The sequence below is a fragment of the Girardinichthys multiradiatus genome, chromosome 11, assembly GCF_021462225.1.
Source record: "Girardinichthys multiradiatus isolate DD_20200921_A chromosome 11, DD_fGirMul_XY1, whole genome shotgun sequence".
Taxonomy (NCBI): Eukaryota; Metazoa; Chordata; class Actinopteri; order Cyprinodontiformes; family Goodeidae; genus Girardinichthys; species Girardinichthys multiradiatus.
Genome location: NC_061804.1, coordinates 31774047 through 31790019, shown reverse-complemented (window position 1 = coordinate 31790019; position 15973 = coordinate 31774047). Strand labels below are relative to the sequence as shown.

Genomic DNA, 15973 nt, shown 5'->3' with positions numbered 1-15973 from the left:
TTTTGAAAGAGAGAATGTGTTCGGGTGTACATATAATCCCCTTGCCAACCCCACATCCCTTTGAGATCAAACAATGGGACGCTGAAAGAAACAACGGCTCGAACGCCACCACAGCCGATGGCCATATGGTCTGGTAAGACTTGGCTGGCGGCCCATTTGGAGCTCTTTTCTCCAGTATAATCATGGGCAGCAAGCAGAGGGCCATTAAGTTAAACTCTTTATTAGCGGGCACAACAAACACCTTAATTTGGGCTTAGTGTTGTTTGCTGTCCTGGCAGAAGAGTTCAGAGAACAGGCTTGTTTTGGCCTGGTAGTATACTTTTATGTGACTTGCATCAAGGAAGTTGGGTGAATTTTATGAATAGACTCATGTTTCACTAGTTTAAACAAAAATACATCGAGTTGGATGTGCATGTCACCAAGTACACAGTTCTTACAGATGTTTGTCCTCTTGTTCTACATTGTCCCACATTCAGCCACTCTTGATCATTATAAGACAGGCCATATGAAAAAGAATTGCTTTTGAGGGTGACCTAGAACCAACAGCGCTATTTATAGGAAGGTATAATAAGAACAGTTTCTGGATCTGGAGCTCTGAATCGCAAATATGATTTGTAAAGCCTGAACACGGGGTACTTTGCTTTGTTTTATTGAAACGTGCTTAACTGCCTTATGTACATGAAAAGATTGATGATGCTCTCTTGTGTGTCTGGTTGACATGGAGCTATAGCCAGATGATGGTTGCAATCGAACACTGACTTTGTGGAATGACTTTGTCATCAATGTGACGTTGCCCAGCAACCACTGTAACTGCAGGGAGACTACAATAATAATAAGCCTGTTACTGAACAAAAAGTGCCTGGACTGGTATCAGCTAAACACCTGCTCTCCTGCAATGCACTGTCTGTTCTTTTTGTTTTCTCTCTGCTTCGTCATCGTATGGTTTCTGATTACAGCTCTGGTTTGCTTTTGACTGCTTAATACGCCCGTCACTTTTTCACACAAATCTGTCATTAGGAAAAAAGCAAAAATTTTGAATCTATGTATCAATCTAAATCCATCCAGCCCAAGATACGTCCTGTATTATCTAAGAAGATAAGCATATTTATGATTTATACAAGGTCAGTAGCTAAACCCATCTTCAGAGAAAATACGAAAAAATTCTCCACCAAAATAAATACATTTATTTATGCTTGGTGTAGCATGTCACCCTTTTGTCCTTCGAGGGAGAGTGACTGTTTTACTGCTGCTGAGGCAAAATAACCTAAACTTGATTAAAGTAGTTTTGCTGTTTTGTATTGGCCTCAGAGGTTTAAATATAAGCTGTGAAATTACGTGCTTTTGTACTGTATGTTTGAGCCAAAGTCAATTTGAAGTGACTTCCTTTTTGGGATTTAACTGATAATTATTGTTAGTTTTGGACTTAATTTCTGCCTAACTGCTTTATATGATATACCTTCATTCCTATATCTCACAGAAAGGAATAAACCTCTCACATTTATGTAAACATTTCGTGTTTTTTTTCATGGGACAACACTGAAGATGTGATACAATGTCCTAATGGTGGTCAGAGGGCTCGGTGGCGGCACCAGCCAAACATGGTGGCGCCGATTGTATGGCAGCCTCACTTCTGTCAGTCTGCCCCAGGGCAGTGGTAAGCTGTCTGTGTGTGAATGTGTGTATTAATGGGTGGATGACTGTTCGTAGTGTAAAGCACTTTGGGGTCTCTGGGGACTTAATAAAATGTGCAGGCCATTTACAATATAAAGTAGTCAGTGTGCAGTTCGTATAACAGTGTAAATATGCTGTTCCCTCAAAATAACTCGACACAAGGCCATTAATGCCTATACCACAGGCAACAAAAGTCAGTACACAAGTGAAAATGTCTAAAATGTGCTAAATTTCCCCCCTCCTGGTGTCATGAGACTCATTAGTGTTACCAGGTCTCAGGTGTGAATTGGTAGCAGAATAATTGCTCTACATAAAGATAACCTAGGCTATAAGAAGTGGTGGGGGGATTCATGCTGTCGATGCTCAGACCATACGCCCCCTCACTGGAACAAATTGGTCTGCATGGCTGTCATCTCAGAAGGAAGCTTCTTCTAAAATTTTATGCACAAGAAAGCCCACAAACAGTTTGCTGAGGATATTTTTAGTAATATCCTCGGCATATGGAGAATATTAATAGAACTACAAATTACTATAACTACAAATAAGATAAACTTATTTGGGTCCGATGGTGTCAACCAACTGTCCGGGCAACCAGGTGAGGAGTACAAAGACAAGTGTCTTGCCTACAGTCAAGCATGGTGGTGGGAGTGTCATGGTTTGGGGCTGCATGAGTGCTGCCGGCTGTGAGGAGCTACAGTTTATTGAGGGAACCATTAATGCCAGCATTCACTGTGACATACTGAAGCAGAGCATTTACCCTTTCCTTTAGAAACCAAGTCGCTGGGCAGTATTCCAAATACAAAAAACTGAGGATAAAGGTGCTGGATTGGCCAAGCATGTCTCCTAACCTAAACCCTCTTGAGCATGTGTGGGGCATTCTTAAACGGAAGGTGGAGGACCTCAAGGTCTCTAACATCCACCAGCGCCATCATGTCATCATGGAGGAGTGGAAGAGGATTCTGGTGGCAACCTGTGAAGGTCTCCAAGAGACTTAAGGCAGTGCTGGAGAATAATGGTGGCACAATGTGGACATTTTCATTTAGGGGTGTAGTCATTTTGTTGCCAGCAATTTAGACATTAATGGCTGTGTGTTGAGTTATTTTGAGAGGACAGCAAATTGTCATATGTTGTCTCATGAAAAGATGTCTGTGTGTAACAGGTTTGGTCCTACAGTGTGTGGTGTCCAGCCACACGGCAAACACAACACTCCACACACAAACAAATTTCACTCACGAACATTGAGATGTCAGACGGGAAATCTCGCAAACCCTCTCGAGATCAAACATGAGTTCAGAATAATTCCCTTCTTTGTTTCTGTCACCGCGTTTTTTGATTGGCTACACGTTACATTCAACAGGCTGCATGCTTATTTGTCCTTGGGGGACACCCCACACAGTAGGATATCAGGCCAAGACAATCCAACATGTTGAATATCCCCAAATTGAGGTTGGAGCGTTCCCGACGTCATTCCGAGCAGACTAAATCACTTTCAACACACCACACACAACAGGAATATCTCATAAGATTATTATTAAGGGGAAGATCTGGTCAAAAATCGGCATAAAAATCCTGCTTAAGGGTATAAGGGGTTTTAATCCCCCTCCTTCAGGATTCAGATGTGTTTCTACTGCCCTGCACCTGATTCAAATAATACGTCCCCAGCATGTCAAGTAAAGCAAAAGCCTGATAATAACCCCTTCATTTAAGTCTGGTCTGCAGCAGCTGGGCAACGCCTAAAACATGGAGGGTTGAGAACCACTGGTGTAGATAACTGCCCTGTCAGTTCAGGCTTCCTTTGGGTCAGCACTCTTGGGATTCACTGCTGGGATTCACCATGCTGGCACATGCTTTTGCACTTTATCCCCGAGAGATTAACCTTGAATGCTTTGCACATAAATAACATAAAAACCCCTCTTAGTGTAAAGTCTGAAGTTAGTCTTCATGAGCTAGGTAACTAAATTGTATGAAAGAATTTATCTAGGTCAGAATCTGTGGTTTCTGTGCCTTACAGTTTTAATCTTTACTTTATTCAAACAATGTGTGGACAAACAGTCCACACATTGCTGCGTCCCAGTAACAGACTCTGGGGATTAGCAGCCTGTGCTAGACGGAGCAGGAATGCTGCATGTTTGACTGAATCTTGCTCATTGTTACAATTCAAATTTTAAGGGCTTAACAGGAGAAAGAATCCTATTTCATTTGTTTGCAGCATTGTATAGGAAGGCACACAGAGTCGCTGTCACTTGATTTGGTCACTTGAATATATGTTTTAACAATGTTCTGATCTACCCAGTTCTGCCTGTTTCTGCATTTCCTTGTTTTTGTTTTTCTTCTACGTTCCTCGCTGACGTTAAGGTGAATGTGAATGTCTGCCTTTCAGTCATTCCTCCCTAAATGTATTTTTGCCTAACTGGTTTTACAGCATTGCAAAGACATTTCAACAAAGGATACATTTAAAAAAAAGAGGGGTTGGGTCGAATGGCTTTCTTAAACTTTAAACCTATTTGTAAAATACATTGCAATTAACTCTTGTTATACTGTGTTTGTTGTGCTTTTTGCACAAAAAAAGCAATACAATCTTGAATGTGTGTCAGTAGTGTACATGCATTGAACTGGAGGTTTACAGCTCCCTCTTGTGATGTTACATGCAAAGTAACCAACATGTCGCACAATTTAAAGATGTAGAGTGGCCTTTAGTAAAAACAAAATTGTAAGTTTAGGTAAGGTAAGTTTATTTATATAGCGCTTTTCAGTAACAAGACATTCAAAGCGCTGTACATGAGGAAGAACAGTTACAATATAATCACAAAGAAAAAAATCAGTTTTATGTCTGGACATGGTAGCTAGCCTCTTACAGAAATATGCTTGCATTTGAGTAGCCAGATATGTTATGTTCCATTGTCTTGTAGTTTCTTGTAGGTTTAAAAAAGTTTCAACATTGCGTGATTAGTGAATCTTTATTTTTGATTCTTTGTCACGAGGAGGGGAACGTGGCAGTGAGATACAGCAGTGGAAGTAGTTTTGCAAACTCTATTAATAGCCCCTCTGTATTTCTGCAGCTGTCCCTCTTCCATCCCCCGGCCCGGCTCTTCTCATATTACTCCCCCTGCTCTCTATTCCTAACCCCCAGCCTCACTATGCATCTAAAACTATGTCCCCGCCCTCGAGATCACCCTCCCTCTCTGGGTTTTGAGGGTGCTTGCTCCCGTCAGACTCAGGTCTTACCTTACCTTTAGGTGTGACTGGACCGCTCCACCATCTGAGGGAAGATCAGAAGGTTAACCAGGCACAGAGAGGAGGTAATGATGAGTTTGAAACGCTTGCAGACTGAGTGTGCTGAATGAATGGGGTGATCTTCTCAGGGCTAAGCTCTAGCACTTCCATTAGGGCTCTGATAGGGTCTCAGAATGGCCTCCTTTGCTGCTCACCCTACTATTTATAGGAGTGGACTCTGATGAAAGCAAGGCCTGAGATGGTGAAGTACTTGCTGTGTAGCTAATTCTTGCTATGGAATCACCATATTTTAGATTAGCTCTTGAGAAACTGTGACAAAAGTGTTAGAAACTTTTAGAAATTTTATGTGTATGTGATATAGTATTATTATTATAATATTATATATTTGTTTGTGGATTTTGTTTGTTGGAAACATCTTTTGTTGTGTTTTTTCCGTCATTGATTGTTCCATCACCGTTAATGGAACAAATCTTACATATAATACATTTACTGTGTTGATGTCATTTCATAATTTTATTCAAGTTTTCTATCCTCAGTGCTTCAGTCTCTCTGATCTGTTGGCAATAACCCATTGTGTGCAGAATTGAAGTCCACAGTATTGAATCGCTTATCCCTAAACTCCCTTGCTCCATAATTTCAGTGGCAACTTCATTCCTTCCCCCTCTTGCTTCCTCTCAATTTCCCTCTCATTCCATAATTTTATTCTCCATCTTCCAGTGTAAATCCATGACCGCTGGCCTATCACCATGGCATACAGATCACGCTTTTCCTTCTGGGAGCAAAAGGTGTTTCACATCTGCATCATGTTGATCATTAACTTTACAAAAATCTTCATTCTGGTATAGGGTTTTTGTTTGTGTAGTTTAATCATATTTTGTGTTTGGCTATTTTTCTTATCTAGGCTAAAGTTGAGAACAAGCCAGAAGTAAGTTCTCTTTCAGGTGCATGTGTTGTGAAAACGTGTTCACATTATGCACATTTTTATGTGTTTGGTGAAAATATCACTTTTTATGAGCCATATTGAGTTAAGTTGGAGTGGTTTTTGAGATTTTAGCACTAACATTTTAATGTTAAATCCAGTTCCTTGTTAAGAAGCATTTTTGTTGTCGGAACGTATATTAGCATGTTCGTTTGTGTGAACTTTTACATTGATCAATGAGCTATTAAATAAAGGGGCAAATTGATAACTAAATGACTAATAGCACATGTTTGTGTAAATACTTTACTTAAATTGGTTCACGATGGATTTAATAATTAATAGAGATGCACTGATCAGATTTTCGTGGCCTGATTCTGGTTAATAATTTTGTTAAGCCCTCACCGTCTGTACTGATTTTAACAATTTCTCTACTGTATATAACAACATACTAAAAATAACATAGTTTTGTCTGCTTTGTGGATACTTTAAAAATTGACAATTTTAATAATAAAATATTTATAGACAAATACAACAATAACCTTCTGAAAAAGAGCCCAATGTTAGTGAAGCGTCTCTCTCAGCATAACTGAAAATATAGAAATAAAGTAAGTTCCTCTAGGTTATGGGACAGGAGTAACAAATAAATCCTAAACAGAGACTCATTACATAACTTTTTAACTTCTTTACAAGACAGAATATAGTTTATGATTTTTTTCTTATTTAATATTTAAAGGGAAAAGAAAACTGATTTACCATGACTACTTTTCGTGATCATTAATTGATCATCAATTATTTATATTAGGGTAGAGCAGTCAATGTTACACAGCTCTGCAGATGAATAGGGTTTTACAATATATCCTAAATGATTAGGATTTGCTTTGAGTTTAAATTGTCCCAGAAGGACAATTTAAACTCTATTTAGCATTTCATATTAGTGATTAGGATAGCATTACTAATCAGTCCCTGAGTGAATATCTTAAACAGTTCCTTACCTTGACTGTGAGATTTCCAAGCGGCTGCCAACATTACCTAGCATGTCCCACAGAAGACAGAATTGGTAAAACAGAGCAACTTTGCTGTAATTTGCTCAGCTTCTTGGTATCTGCTGACGTCTAACTCCACTTTGTAGCAGCTGGAATGGACAACCGACAAGCCTCCACAAAAAACTGTTTTCTATTTTGTAGCTTATTACTCTTTTTGTGCTCCCTTTGATTTTATTTTTACCAATACTGAGGCTTGCTGAGTCTTCTTCATTAAGCAAGAACCTCGAAATTGAAGATTGTTGTCAACATGACATAGCAGGGTTAGATAAGATGCATTCACTGATCAGAAAAAGATTTATACTTCAGTTTCTGACCGGCGGATCACCGTTTAGTCAGTCGAGAGTAAAATCCACCACCATCCAATTTCTTGGTGCATCTCTAACAGTGCCTGTAAAGCAAAGCATGAAAACATAGAATCACTGACCCTCCACCCTAACATTTGAATGCTGTAGCAGATTTCTTCACTTCTTTTCTTAGCGAGTGGATTTTATTTGGTGTGAATTGCCACCAAGTTTGTTATGCAAAACAATTTGACTTAACATTTATGTACATCCCATTTAAAGTTTTTTATTAATTTTAAAATTTGATTTACTTGACCGCAGGTTTAAGATATGCAAATGAGTGTCCTGTTTAGAAGTCCATTTCAGAATAATCTCCCTGACATGCTGTCAACCCAGAACCCACAGCCAAACTTAAACAGTTTTCACCTGTGTCAGCCAAAGGCATAATCTAAATCACCTTGCTTTGTTTGTGTCCAGTCTGATAGTAGTCAGCCTCAGGCAGTCACTAATTCTGGCCCAGGCACAGCCAGTGGTCCACAAATGACTGCATCATCAGCCGAAGGGTCCAAAAGTAACGGTGCCATGGGAGGACTGGACACTCCTGAGCAGGAGGAGAGCACTGGCAGTAAAAAGGTGGTACGGGTTGTGAGGAGGGTTGTTAGGCGGGTGGTTCCTGCTGGTACAGAAGAGCGGAGCCAACTCACAACTTCTACATCTGCACCAGACGCAGGTCTAACAAAACCTAAATCTGGTGGGGAGGACAAGGATGATATATCTGTGGGACTGACCAGTTTAATGGGCAGAGTCAGAACCAAGGAGCACCGACCTCGCACCCGAACTCAGGACCAGAAAGAGGATACAAAAGAAGAAGTGAAGCGGCAAGAGGAGGGGGAGGAGGAGAAAGGAAAGGCAGAGAATGAGGAGAAAATATCAGCTGTGGAAAAACAAGAGGAGGTCTCATCTGTTGCTGCAACTGCAGCTCTAAACCCTGTGCTACCAAAGGCACACCCTCTCAACCCTCCACCTGGTTTTATACCCACTCCCAAACCAAATCCTTTGGCACCACCTGCTGGTTTCATCCCTGCACCCAAACAGAATCCATTAATTCCTCCACCTGGTTTCATCCCTGCCAAAATGACCAGCCCAGCGCCTCCCAAACAAAATCTCCTGTTGAGACCTCCAGGATTCATTCCTGTCACAAAGACCGATCCACTGGCTCCTCCTGCAGGCTTCATCCCAAAGCCTCGTCTATTTGCTGTAAAGAAGCCGGAGGTACTGAGTGAAAAGATGCATGTTTGCCTCTTCCCCTCTGTGTGTAGCAATAATAATTCCTAATAATAATAATAATAATAATACAGAAGGAAATCATTACGTACATGCAGCGTCCTCTAAAATCAACATAAGCAAACTTAAGGCTTAAATTAGAATTATAGTTTTTTTTCCACAAATAACATTTGTTTACACAATCATTACTGTTAACAAAATGGCTTGATGCATGTCCTCTAAAGAACAAGTTAGTCTTCAGACAGAAACCTGATATAACGAAGCCTCCATGAATGATTAGAAAAAGAGGGCCTGCACAAGCTCATGATAAGGCTTCACCAGTGTGTACTCATTGCTTGCAGTCTAGTTGTCTGGCCAGTTGAAACTGTCTGTGGGCACTGAGCTGTGACTCATTACAATCACTTTTTGCCAGAACAGACACAAGGCTTTGCTCTGTCTGCCATAGACAGGTAAGTAAAGCCTTCAAAAATCTTTTCAGGCACATTTTAAAGAATCAGGATGTGCCCTGAAAATGTTAATGATGTCCTTGTACTCTAAAGTAATTAGTTGCTCTTGTCACTTTAATGCTAATTATGTTAATGGTTATTATGTTAACTTTAGAGAACCATAACCGTATTGTATTTTGTCAGTTTACGGATAGTTAATTTGGCTTTAGTTCAATTATTTAATAGCAATAGTTTTTTGTTATTACAGTGTGGTAACTGGTGACGGCGCTAGGTCTTAGAGTTTAGATATGCATGATTTTTTTTTGCAAAAAGATACAGTATTATGCAGCTTTACCATATTTAAGAATCATCTTGAAGTGAAATCCTTGAAATGCTTTGGGGGAAGGTATTTTGGCTGATCTGTGGGCTCTTCATTAGGTGTGACACCTTGTTAAGAATTCTCCGACTGCTTGGAACTTGCTATTGCTGCAGTGAAAGTGTATTCATTCTGCGAGGCTGGCACACACCCAGGTGGCTTGATCTTTTGATCATTTGATCTTGGACTTGCCACAGGCGACTCATGCCAAGGCCAGCTCATCCGAATCACCTTTATTCACCAAGATTGAGGGAGTTTCTGGGTTGTTCTCTTGAAGTCTTTAGCCATCTTCACAGTTTGAGCGGGTTAAGCTCAAGGTGGTTCTGACCGCACCAGTGGACCAGCCCACACTTGGGTGGGAGCACTCTAAGAAACCCGATTGTGACTCTCTTAGTGGTGCTGTTGCTCCTCACACTGCATCTAGCTGCTGCTTTGGCCTAAATCAAAAGAATATCACCAACCAGCAGCAACAAATATATAGAGTCCAGAGGTTGCCAGATTTCCACAAAGTCAATAGCTACAGACCTCCAAAGTTTGTAGCCATCAGGTTAGCTCCAGAACAGTGTCTACAGAGCTTTATGGAATAGGTTTCTTTGGTTGAGCAGGTGCATCCAAGCCTTACATTACCAAGTGCAATGTCAGAATCAAATGCAGTGTAATAAAGCACACTGTCAATAGACCCTTGAGCAGTAAAGACATGGTCTGTAGAGTGACAAATCACGGTTCTCTGTCTGACAAGCCAATGGATGAGTCTGGGCTTGGCAGTTGCCAAAAGAGCAGGACTTGTCTGGCTGCATTGCGTCATCTCTGCCGTGGTGCATAGAGAGTCAAAGATAAAGCCCCATCAGCGTTATTAGTGCTTAAGGGGAGGAAATGGCACGAGCAGTACCTCATAAGGCGTATAGTATCATTTTACATAGTCACAGGTTGACCCATTAAAACCAACTTCAGGCACACCGAAGTGAGGCTTTTCAGATCTGCTGTGATCCAGTAAGTACGTAAATGTCCTTTATATAGCCCTGAAACATAAAAATATCTCAAAGTGCTTCACAGTATTGCATAAAATACACGAAGCAAAGGTGTGACATTTAAACAGTCATTGAAAGTTTGTGGCAATCTGGTGTGAAGGAGGCCCTAGAAGCACCAATGTTTTGTAAAGTCTACAGTTATATTTTTATATTATGTTCTTTTGCTGCTTAATCCATAAATTAAATTGGCTGCTGACATCAGCAGATATAGGCCAAAACTAAATATGCACATACAAGTACGGTTCAGTGTAGTAATGTCAGTGGTAGGCCTGTATTAAGTAATATAATATTATGAGAAGTTTGAAACCTCTCCATTGAACTGCTTTAAAACAACTTTGTAGAACCAAGAAATTTCATATTTTCAGAATTTAACCACAACAAAGAGAAAACTTGGTGTATAGTCTTGTTTACATCTTTTTAATAGGTTCCTATTGCTGAATCCCGTGTGTGACCTGAAATACTACATATATAAGGTGTAGATGCAGTTTAGAAGGCTCTACATATAATGGACATATTTTTGTTTAACTTCCTGCTTTGTTTTAAAATAGTTTTTATTCTTCATATAGTTTTGGTAAATTCTTAAATTGTAAGTAGGCTCATTGCAGGCGCATAAATCGAAAAAATACAAATGGTTTAATTATTGCAGCCCTCCTCCCTTTGAGATTTCTTGAGGTCTAATTCCAACAGAGTTTTCTCTGATCCCTTAGGAAGGACAAACCTGCACATTCAGCTATGGCTTGTTTTAATTTTTTTAAAAGTGCCCTCAAGAAATTAGCAGCAAATTGTTGTTGATACAAAACAGATAAAAGCTGTGAACCATTTTATTCCTTAACTGCACCGCCTAATGAACCAATTTTCTTTAACAGCCGTTTTCCCATTTTCATTTCCTGATTGAGTCAACCAGAACACCAAATTACATGGGAGCAGTAGTTGCTGGTAGCTGATTGAGACTAAGGTTAAAATAGAATGCTCCACCCTAAAACATAATTACCATCCATACTGTCATTTTCTCATCTTAGTGCCTTCTCTGTGTGTGCATGGGTTTCTCTGTGTTTGTGAATTTTTGCATAAATGATATAAGGTAAAGGAGACGTCTTGCTTCCCTGCCGTGTCCAATGGTAAACCATCCCCTGCTGCACAGGAGAGTTCAACTGCAAAGGTATACATTACAGTGTTTGCTTTTCACATTTAAAAGTACAACATGTACTTCGTTTTTTTTTTCTTTTCATGGAATTCCTACATTTACCTTCGGTTATCAGTTGTTCTTCTAGCAGACAGTCATATGAATTTCTTTTGGTCCATTAACTTTATCTCTGGCTACGGACTTGCAATTGTTGCTCCTCGATTGCAGGCTCCTGAGCTGATTCCGTCTGAGGAAGACCACAAGCGTGTCAGGAAGATCTTCACGCTAGATGGCAATAATGTAACTTATCTTTGCCTTGTTGCTTGTATTGTTTTTATTTGGCATGCTCGAACAGGGTTTTTCCGGCAAATAACTTGACTCAGCTGCTTGCTTATCCAGACTGAAGGAATTTTAAGACAAGCTTTCAGTTTCTGCAGTGGTCTGCCCCAACCAGTAACACCGCCGAAGAATACCAGTTACAATAGTTCCTACATTACTGGCCTTTTAGTGTCAAACCTGAAATTCTGATAGCAAAAATATGAATCTATATTCGTCACCAAGTTTAGAACCACACAGTTAGTTAGAAGTTTACATACATGCATCACAAGCATATTTAAAATACATTTTGGACTTTTCATTGTTAATTTGACATATACCATTTCCAGGGGCCTAGAAACAGCTTACAAAGCAATACTTCAATGGTTTTTGAAATCAAGAATAGGAATTTTTTTTTTTTCTTTCAATTAAAGTGTCAAAATTATACGTACAAGGTCATGAAAACACATTCATCAATAATACTGAATTACATTTTTTGGAAGTTGCATATAAAATGCACAAGCCTCTTTCATAAAAGATATTCATCATAAATTTGCAAAGACAAGCCACCACTGATCTCCCTCTGGACAATCACAGGTGGAGACAGCAAGATTCTTCACAAATAAAGTTTTCAAAAATAAGGTTGACGGTGTGGGATGTCGTCATCATCATGCAAAAATAACTTGCCTGATAAGTCTCCCCATACTGTTATTTTCAAATCAATAATGCTGGATAAACTCAATGTAGTGTTCCGGTTAGCTGAGCCAATATTTTTCTTTGTTGCCACAAATAATTTCTAAGTTTTGTTTATGCTTTTAAATCCTGCTGTTTGCTAGTTCCACCAACCATATGTCATCACTCGTCTGGCCCTCAAAGCCGGCCTTATACAAGTCAGCTGATGCTGTTCTGTGACTACAACCATGAGCATAGCAGAAGCAGGCTGACTTCTACCTGTTGGTATCTGTCATTAAGCTTCTGGAATATTTCTAGCAGGGCATTTGAGCAATCCTCTAATCAGAAATGGTAGATTGTATTTATTTTGGTTTATTTCCTGGCACCATAGCAACTATCAAACATGACTGTAATAGCGTCAGGCTTATTGTCAGTAGGCTGACAATAGGCTTATGGTATGGTACCTTAATTCTGTTGCTTTCAAAGCGTGAGTCTGTGGTACAAAATCAAGTAACTGAAATGAACGTTACCATTTCTAATTAGAGGATTGGTCAAATATCGACCCAGAATTATACCTAAATTTTGTTGATGACTATAAAAAGCGTGTGGCTTCTCTGCAACTTGCTAAGAGACATTCAAACAAAGGATTACAGAAAATCCAAAATAAATTCAAGTCTCTGCACCAAGTCTCCATTTCAAAAACTCATTGATGTTTATCATCCAACTATGCAAAACAAACTTCAACTGCATCATTTAAAGCCCCAAATGTTTATTGTTCATGCCCATGATGAAAGCATGAAACATCGGACTAGAACTTTTAGTGCTTTCAAGATTCTAGACATTGAAAATACATGTTCACATGATAAAACAGACCGACATGAATCTTTTTATAATAATCTTTGGATCATTATTGGTTGCTGATTCTTTTGTTGCATCTAATTGCCAAATGTATTTTATTATGTATTTCAGTGAATTATGCTCCAATCAAGGGTTCTTGAATACGTTTGAGAAAGTGTGAACAAGGTTAAATCTACCCATGCTGCATTGAATTTACAATATGCTTGTTATAATTTGTGCCTGTAGTCTTTGCATTCCCATATGATTGAGTACTAAGTTTATATCGTAATCAAATGCAGCGGGAAACGGCAGTCTTATTTAACCAGATTGGTGTCTGTGATAAAGGTTATTTAATTTATGAAGTAAGGACACTCAGGATCTGTCAATTCATCCTTATTTTTTTTTCTTTTACATTGTAACAAAATTAAAATCACAAATTTCAAATTAAACAGTTTCAATGACAAGCCGGTCTTTCATAGACCACAAATAATTTTGTAAGTTCTTTTAATTTCTAATTTCAAACAGAGGATTAAAAAAACACTTTGTAATTCGCATTTTTAAGCCAAAGACTTGCAAAACTCTAGTTATGCAAATATGTTTATAAGCAAGTGCTTGCAGAACCTAATGAGCAGCTGAACCTGGCTGATTTATAGAAAGCATGGCTTTGACATCAGAGCTGTCAGTTAAAACAATAGATGAGGTTACAGAGCTCCTGCAATACATGAATTATGCATGGTGTGTGGGAGAGCAGTCAAACAGGGTTTTAGTTACTTAAAATAAAGACAAACAAAATTTAGAGTAGACATTTCAGCATTTTACATTAGCAGTTAGCACAATTAGCTTGGAGATTTCCCAGAGGCTTCCAATATTTTCAAATCTTGCATATCCCATAATCAGTAATGTTTGAAAGTTAAAAAGAACAAAATGGGAAACCAGGACCCTGCCCGGTATTTATTAAAGTCATCTCCTGATCAGTTTGTCGGTGGAACCTCACCGAAGGAAGTACAAATTGACGTCCTGTGGAAGGTTTCTTCTCATGCATAGGGGGGAGAATACTTTCCTTTTCAATAGCTTCATGCATATCTGGGCTTCCTCTGCTTTAATTTGAATCACCGTATTGATTCTAAAAACAGCTAACCTTGTTGTTCATGCAGCCTGTTAGTACTTATGTTTGGTGTGTTCACAGGTAGAGACAAAAGGTAGGGTTTTCTGACTAGCCTATCATCAGTTAGGACTGATAAAACTGAATATTGTCCGATTCCAGTAACCAGCCGATACTAGCAGTCCTTCACATAGAGTGGCTTCTAAAATGTATGCCTCTGTTGCAGATATTTGCTTGATGGAATAAAACCCGAGTTTGTACTTGAACAAAATCCACAGGAATTGCTTGATTTAGCCACTAATCCTAGTAGAGTTGTTTGCTTTTCTGCTGCTATTGCCTGGTTTTGCTGAAGTGTTTTTGTTATATTTTAATTGCTTACAATAATCCACTATTATTTTTCACTGTAGTGCATTTGGCTTTCATTTATTTGACAATTCCAATTACATGTGACATTTAACTGTCGAATATGATCCTTCCTTTCTCCAGTCCAAGCTTGTTGAGGACCCAGTGGCCATCCTTCAGGCAGCACACTTGGCTGCAACCAAGGTCTGACCATAGCTTAAGCCGGTTGCATTGCTGATTGCATGCCCTTTTCAGAGCAATGTCTCTTATATGGATTTAGTTCTTGACAAACTAGACAGAAACTGTTGCAGTAGTTTGTAAAGCAGTCTTACCACCTAGAAACCCAGCACTTCCCTAAAGCACTTCCTGGCCAAGTTTCTCTTCTTAAAGCCAAAGCTCATTATTTGGTATTCCCATGAAATGTCTGTCTGGCTGCTCTTTGGACGTACATTTATACATGTTGTTAAAACAGAAACAACTAAAACTTTATTGTTCATCATCATTATGCAATTCATGAATTGCATAAACAAATCTGATTGATCAGCTCGGTTTTCCTAAGCAGGCACTCTGCACTTATTGAAATGTAAGAATATATCACTGAATGTGAAATAAGTACACAGCTGTAATAGCAGGATGAGACGATACTGCCTTTTATTGCAAGAAAACTATGTACAAAAACAAGTTTGTGTGTTGTTGTTGGACCAGATTATGTTAAACAGTCTTTATAGATTAAGGAAGATGCAATAGTAATAATAAAAAAAGATTTAAAATATATTTTATTTCATGGGGATTTCAACTGTGTGCCATCCCAGCCTCTTAGGAGAAAAGCCCAAATATTTAGTTTTCACAGGGTTTTTCTCTAAGTCCCCCATCAGTGTAGTAGCTTTTTGTGCATGACTTTTCTCTGGACACTTGACCTGGTGTAGGTTCCGTTGTGTACTTGGTTCTGTTTCTTTTAGTCAATCAAAGTGGGTTGTTTATTTGTGTGTTTTGTTCTTGGTCCTTGTCTTTTGCCTGCAATGTCTTCAGAGTAAAGATGTAATAGTAATCCTGACTGAGTTGAGTGAACACTTAGTAAACATTGAGTGCTTTAAATCTGTACTAAAAGGTAAGTCCTGATAACTAATCATGAAGGCCACTTGGTGCTCTGTAAATCATACATATAATTTTACTGGGAGAAACCACCTACCTTTCCAATTCATCTATACATGTGTACTGTATATTAATTGGATATGCACCAATAAGAATTTTGTGGCCAATTTCCTGTCTCTGTTTTTTGACCAACAATTTCTCTTTGAGAACTATAACAAGAGAATATAGA

General features: G+C 39.0%; 1 protein-coding gene across 6 annotated transcripts in view; it reads left to right on the top strand.

Annotated features, from left to right (window-relative positions):
• LOC124876177 (unconventional myosin-XVIIIa-like) overlaps positions 1–15973 on the top strand; it is a 106833-nt gene that overhangs the window by 5047 nt on the left and 85813 nt on the right. For 2 of the 6 annotated variants that reach the window (XM_047378736.1, XM_047378735.1), the window contains exons 3-5: positions 11343–11420; positions 11613–11684; positions 14797–14856. The exons of 2 other annotated variants lie outside the window; for them this stretch is intronic. In XM_047378736.1, the coding sequence (XP_047234692.1) occupies positions 11343–11420; positions 11613–11684; positions 14797–14856 (210 nt within the window). Of the gene's footprint in view, positions 1–4895; positions 4971–5622; positions 5691–5806; positions 5831–7625; positions 8421–11342; positions 11421–11612; positions 11685–14796; positions 14857–15973 lie in introns of those variants that run through there. 2 more of the 6 variants (XM_047378737.1, XM_047378738.1) reach the window with 2 other exon arrangements.